The following is a 7,500-nucleotide window of genomic DNA, read 5'->3' as shown; positions in this document are numbered from 1 at the left end:
AAAACTTACAATTGAGAAATTCAAGGTTTTGTTGAGGGAAATTAGGTTAGGTTACAGCATAGTTCTTAATGTGTGTCTTCATAAATAACATTACCACAATCGCAAATAACACTGTCAATAACAAGAGTCAATTTTCATTTATTGAAGGAAATCGTAAACAAAAATGGTGATAAAAAAGCCGTGACGCGCCTGTCGTGCCCACCACCTGCCCAAACTAAAAAATAGAAATAGAATAGAAAGTAGTTAGCAACACGAAACTTATTTGACAGTGTTGCCAATTTATTCATTCTATTTTTAAAAGCTGGAATCTCATTTAATTTCTTCATTTTGGGGTAAAATTCCGCTCATGGGTCCCTTAAACAGAGGCTAGATTAGAAGCACAATTAATCTTTGATTCTAATTTGATATTTGTTTCTGAGGAACAGTATCTACGTTTCTCAAACAGATGGTTAGCTGTATTTAGAAAGCACACAGATGCCAAACAACCGAGAAATTAATAGCAGCTAATTACGCATTTCTCTCTCTCTCTATCTATCTATATATGTGTGTGTGTGTGTGTGTGTGTGTGTGTGTGTGTGTGTGTGTGTGTGTGTGTGTGTGTATAAAGATATTTATATATATGTATGTATATATATATAAATATATATATGTATATATATATAAATATATATATATATATATATATATATATATATATATATATATATATACGCACACATACATATATATATATATATATATATATATATATATATATATATATATATATACCAATAAAGTTTGAACACACAGTTTTATCTAGAGCAACTGTCTTCTCAGCCGGCATCTATCATATTCATGAGCGTTATAAAGTTAAGTGTATAAGAACTAAAGAGCACAAAACTTTATGAAATAAAAGCTAACGGTGATCACTATAATTGCAATAAAAGCCATACCCTTATCACAACATTTGCGTTCCATTACCATTATATGCCACGTAATTTATGTCAGTTTAACTACTGTTTAAAGTATCATCAAGGTATTCATCAATATCATTATTATGTAAATCAATATATTCATTACAATTATTATTGTTAATGATGATGATATTATGTTGATAATAGTAATAGTAAAATAACAATAATAATAGTGACAACAGTAACGTCTATGATTTTATGACTTTTTTCTCATTTTTCTTCTTTTTACTCTTTTTTCTGTATGAATTAATCAGATACTGAGTAAATTTATTTTAAACGTGCATCCAAATACGTTAATTCCTCTTAGAGCAGAGGTACCCAACCTGGGGGGGCCATGGGGTACCATGGAGGAATATGAAAATTCTGACGTTGAATTAAAATCAACTTCATGTCACCTACAATACCTACATATGATTATCTCTCGCATATAGATTGTAATCTTTCAATAAAATGTCCAATTCCCATAGCATTACATTGTTCACCATTGACACCATTACATTGTTCATAACTAGCAATAACTGAATCTGAAGAGATGACACCCACTGAATGGGGCCAAGGGAATTATTATTTATTGGTCACAAAATGAAAAGGTTGGAACCACTGCCTTAGAGACTCAGAATATTAAAATTCCACTGAAACACACACATACACACACACACAAATTGCCACTACTGGCTATGCTTACAATATTTATTAATTAATTTATATATCTTATAAACTTCCAGGAAAGATATTCTCGCAATATCATTTTATCATATCATAATATCGTACAAGACTGAAAAACAAAAGCATTAGATAGTTGTTTTTGTTTTATTCTCATATAATCAAAACGTTAGCATTGCTGATATGAAAACATACATTGCTACTATTAATTCACGATTAAAATGTTAATTACAATCCTTATTGCCGTTGTATATGTTACTTTTGTGTAGTATCTACACCACAAAGGTATTTTTGATTAACTATCAGTATTAGATCTATGATTGATCTATAATGCAGTTACCAGTCTTGGAGGATAACTCGCAAAGAGGATAAATTTATAATATGAAGTATCTTAAAATTCACTTGCTAGTAAGAATGATGATGCACATGAAAAAATATGTAGTTTCGGAAATAACTAAATGGTGAGAAATACGGTATGTCACAAATCAACTCAAAATACACTGCCATCATATCTCGGTGGTTTATTCGATTATCTTTGACCAATACATCCACTTTTATTGAGTGGAGCTGTAATTCAAAAGAAAAAATGCAATGATAAATCCTCTATCTTCAGAATTCATAATGCTAACAGTCTTCGGTCTTCGATTTTATATATATATATATATATATATATATATATATATATATATATATATATATATATATACGTGTGTGTGTGTGTGTGGGTATATATATATATATATATATATATATATATATATATATATATATATATATATATATATACATGCATTGTATTATATATATCTTAATTCCCCTTCAGTACCACCTCAACTTCAACTTCGATCTGACATATCCTGTGACAGTACAAATGCTAAGCTTCATGGGCTCTTACTCTTTCTTGTCTGCGTCACTGATATGCAGAGGGGAGCCTGCAGCACGGGAACGATTAGTGAACCGCATGACCCCTGCCAAGGCCTGCGCGCTGGAGAGAACACCTCAGCAGAACCGGAAAGCAACGGCGCATTACTTGAGTTGGCAGATCCTGGCGGAAAGATGATGTGCGCGCGCGCGCGTGTGTGTATGTGTGTGCACGCCAGACTAAAGTTTGGTGCAAAAAATATTTGGTCAAATTCTGTCCGCGCGAATGTAGTTCTTGGGTAACTTTCCGCGCACGCAAAGTTCTTTTTTAAATCATAAAATCATAAAATTCTTTTGACCTTTCCGCGCACTTGTTTCATCATCCGTCCGCAGATCCGTCCGCGCAAATGTAGACAAAATGATGTTTTCCGCGCATGAAAAATGTAATATTCCCCGCGCAAGAAAAATACTCTATAGTCTGGTGTGCACGTACGTTTGGTCCCTGTTCTTAAAAAAAAACGGAGGTGTTTATTTATATCATTTGCCACATTTTTGTTATCATTATTCCGTATTAATTATTAATTCTGTAATATAATCAGAGATAACATTACTTACAGTGAAGGGAAACCGGGCCCATCTAACCAAAACAAACCGAAATGCGTTAAAACGAGCTACAAGAAAAAGATTTGAAAGCGAAGTCATACGAAAGAAACATCTGCTGGCTTTCCTCTCGTTTTTGTTTACACATCGATATGTCTGTAAGGCATATAGATTATCTTAAGGTAACGTTGCACATCGCTGTACACAATTCAAGTCTATTTTTTATTATCTAAAAGCAAATTGCAAAGTTGTGTCCTTGGGCTTGGTGTACCCAGGCGCAGCTGCCTCCGGTGTACATAAATGGCATATGCTGCTATGTGGACATTTTCGCAGCTGAGAGATTTACCTCTGGACACTTCCCATGGCTCCAAGAGGTCCCAGTTTTACTTGTAAATGTCACATAACTTGATGCAGATGTCAGCTGAGCTACACGTCACAGCCTCCTAAGCTCCTTATCAGTTTGTTTTACTTCAATGTCTTTGAGAAATCAGAAATGCTATCAGGTTGCTGAGTGCGTTTTTGGTTTATTTTCTTCAGAATCGATAAAACAAATCATCATATGAAATTGGTCAGTACATTATTACTTAAATATTTAATATATAACTATCTTTGCCATGTCTTAACTGTATGTCTGCCACTAGGTTTGTTGCTCGGCAGCACATTGACACTCTTGGTATTGATGGATTCTTCTCACTCTTTTCTTTCCAAATTTATTGAAATTGGACCATTGTTATGCGTATGCCAACCATATCCGATTTCTCACGATTAGACCTATGGCTTATTTGAAAATATGCCTATATAAATGTTATTTCCAGGTAATAAGCACAAACCTAACCAACCTAACCTTCAATTGAGAGTGGTATCATCTTCTCGTGTTGAGACCATCGCCTCCTTGTTTGTGTGATAAGTATGAACCTGACCTAACCTAACCAACTGGCTTTTTAGTTGTTCTTGTCATTTTCATGAAATTAGGCGGCAGAAACCTCCCCTGATAACAACAATCTTGGCCCTGATAGCAAGGGAGGGTATGGAAGGTACCAGGGAAATTGTGGGGTAAAATATGAATAATAGTCAGAACCAGTCACTATAGTGTCTTATGCAAGTGCTTTTTAAATTCTGCTGTAAAGTAAAGTAATGCTGTGGCCTCCAAGCTTTGCATTCAGCAAAGGCAAACAAAATTCCACCATGTATATTGGGCAAACTAGCTTGTTGAGTTCCCTGATGATTTGTCATTGGCTGATATTTATGCTATGGTTGCACTAACCTAGGAAAAATTTTTCAGAAACATCTACAGACACAAGCAGTAATACCACAAATAAAGGAAAATGTTGCAGAAAGTGCTGTTAATAGCCGAAGCATTTATTGGTGAAAACAATGTCTGCCCATCAATTCTCCCCTCAAGCAGTATGCCTAGTCACGGCAATTTATATTGTTGATTCAGTTTTGTGACATAGAGTTTGGACTTACTCACGAGTGCATCCATATTGCAAAGAATTACCCCCTTTGATACTAGGCAACCATTAGGAACCAGAAGAGAGGTAACGAGGAAATGGAAGACAATTAAGAGCAATTTAAATTTCTTATTGACAGTCATGTGTATTAAAATGATGAAAGTAATGGTCACACATTTTAATTTATTACATTTTATGCAATGTGACCCATTAAGGGGTCATAATGAATTATTTTATTTTGAGATGTGGCTCACCTGTGTATCAGAATTAGAAATTCATAACTTCTATTTTTTCTTTTTGTAATGCATTTCCAAGTTCAGTCTGCTTAAATATTGGTTTATAGATGTTCAGGTTTTTAGTCACCAAAGATCTGTTAACATACCTCATTTCATATTAAATAGTGAGTGCAAATTTAGTATAAAGAGCTCTATCATTTGTTAAAAGAAATCATAAAAAATGAGGATATCTATAATAGAGATAACTGTTTTTTGGTCAAATTTTTTTTTCTCCACATTCCATGATAATATTAATACATTTCCACAGGGTTTGTACGGGTCCTGGAGAATCACAGAAAATTGTGGAAATTAAAGTTGTAATTTCCAGCCCTGGGATAACATGGAATTTTGTTTTCAAGTTTAGAAAATCATGGAAATTTAGTATTTGTGTCCTTAAAAAATTAAAAAGTCTAACTTAGATTTTTCTGTATTTAAATTTATATTCTGAGAAAGTCTTCAGAAAGAAATCAAAATAATCTTTGGAAGACTGAGGTAACTGAATGAAAAATTCAAATTTTACATAGCCTAAATTGCTGATCCATTATAAGCAACTAGTCACGGAAAAGTAAAGCGCACTCATAAGTCATTACTTAAACCTATATATTTATCAATATCAGTTTTGAATTACAGTTGCTGTGCATGTTGTAATGGGACATATGTATTGTGAATATGCAACAAATATTCAAGGAAAATGGTGAAAAGAGTCATGGAAAAGTCATGTTATTTTGATACCATAAAGTGTACGAACCCTGATACATATAGATATCTGTCTATATAGATAGATATAAATATAGATACAGACATAGAAACACATACATATATCTTTGTATACATATACATATGTACGTATACATGTACATTCATATGTATACATATGCATACATATGTATGCAAATACATACAATTGTCCACATATCCATATATATGTATAGATATACATACATACACGTACATACACATACATTCATATATATATATATATATATATATATATATATATATATATATATATATATATATATATATATATATATATATATATATATACACACACACATCTACATACTTACATACATACTGGGCAATATCAAGGTTACTGACCTTGACTTTGCTGATGATGTTGCCTTTCTATCAGTCTTTGAAAACCTTAGGGGTGGCTCTTGATGCATTTAGTAATGAAGTGAAGCCCTTGGTTCTAGAGGTCTCCTGGACCAAGACCAAGGTCCAGGACTTTGGGGAACTTGCTAGGAGAACCTGTTCAATTGGTACATGCTTGTGGTGAGGATATTGAAGTCACAGAGAGCTTTACATACCTTGGTAGTGTATTTCATAACTTTGGGTTGTCAGACCAAGAAGTCAGCAGATGGATTGGCCTGGCAGCAGGGGTCATGAACTGTAACGGCAAGAGTATCTGGAGATGCTGGTACCTGTGCAGAAGGACCAAGCTACGTGTCTTCAAGACCCTGATAATGCCAGTTTTGCCATATGGTAGTGAAACGCGGACATTATCCTGTGCCTTGGAGCCTCGTCTTGATGCCTTTTGTAATACGTCCTTGCTCCGGATCATGGGGTACTGTTGGCGGGACCATGTGTCAAACCAACGGTTGCCCCACGAGACTGGCACAAGACCTTTTACCTGTACAATCTGTGATCACCAACTCAGGCTATACAGCCACCTGGCTCGCTTCCCACAGGATGATCCTGCCCACAAGGTTGTGCCTATGAGATGACCTAGGAAGTTGTGGCTTGGGCACATCAAACAATCAAACCTATCATGAGGAGCTTGAGATGGGCCAAATCCCTGCCTGGCGGCTTGTCATGAAGGATCCTCACCGGTACAAGCAAAGGATGGATGTGGCTACGTGCCCCCGTCGGTGTTAGCTCCACAATGATGATGATGATGATGATGATGATGATAACATTTCTATACTGTTCACTGTAACATGGTAGTCTTGTAACATTTTAATTTTTTTTTTTTTTTTAGGTTAACCTTAGGTTTATTGTGGTATGCACTCCCCTGCACTAATGTAAATAGAAACTGCACTTCTACTTTATTACCAATATTAATTTTTTTTATGAGAAATCAAGAATTCCATGAAGGAGTTATTGGTTTAAAATGTTTGGGGACCCCTGACCTAGAGTGATAACATGGTGTCTGCTTAACAAAAACAGTCTATTACCCTCTTGATACAACATAACAGATAACAAATATAGACCTAGGAAATTGGCAAAACAACAAGAAAAAGGCTAATGCAATAAGGAAGGACAGAGTCTTGGCACCCCACATGATTGTTCATGTAGCTGGGCGTACAAGCCTCACACTAGGGAAAGTTGCCACTCTAGAAAGCCTAATCCCTGGATTTTGGTCCACCTGGATCAAATGGGTTAATGGCATTAGGGAATAATGTTTTTCCAAAAAATGCAAGTACCGGGTAAATCAGATGAGGTCAGATAGGGCCTTCTAATTAACTCCTTAGTGGCTGTATTTATATGCATTTCTCTCTCTCTCTCTCTCTCTCTCTCTCTCTCTCTCTCTCTCTCTCTCTCTCTCTCTCTCTCTCTCTCTCTCTCTCTCTCTCTCTCTCTCTCTCTCTCTCTCTCTCTCTCTCTCTCTCTCTCTCTCCTTCCTTCCCTTCTTGCGGCGAGTCTTATGCCACCCTGTTACATTACTTGCAGAATTGTGAACACACAATT

General features: G+C 35.2%; 2 protein-coding genes across 3 annotated transcripts in view; both read left to right on the top strand.

The window, feature by feature from the left end:
* LOC113800302 (probable G-protein coupled receptor Mth-like 2) overlaps positions 1–166 on the top strand; it is a 14,285-nt gene extending 14,119 nt beyond the window's left edge. The window contains exon 9 of the mRNA XM_027351052.2: positions 1–166. This exon is cut by the window's left edge and continues 1,201 nt beyond it. The gene's annotated coding sequence lies outside the window, so the exon portion shown is untranslated.
* Positions 167–3,112: 2,946 nt separating this feature from the next.
* LOC113800294 (NK-tumor recognition protein) overlaps positions 3,113–7,500 on the top strand; it is a 14,750-nt gene continuing 10,362 nt past the window's right edge. The window contains exon 1 of one of the 2 annotated variants that reach the window (XM_027351042.2): positions 3,113–3,262. In XM_027351042.2, coding sequence (XP_027206843.2) covers positions 3,233–3,262 — 30 coding nt within the window. In that variant the 5' untranslated portion in view covers positions 3,113–3,232. Of the gene's footprint in view, positions 3,263–3,509; positions 3,649–7,500 lie in introns of those variants that run through there. The other variant, XM_070122134.1, reaches the window with a different exon arrangement.

This window comes from Penaeus vannamei, chromosome 5 (assembly GCF_042767895.1).
Source record: "Penaeus vannamei isolate JL-2024 chromosome 5, ASM4276789v1, whole genome shotgun sequence".
Lineage (NCBI taxonomy): Eukaryota > Metazoa > Arthropoda > Malacostraca > Decapoda > Penaeidae > Penaeus > Penaeus vannamei.
This window is presented reverse-complemented; position numbering and strand designations above follow the sequence as displayed.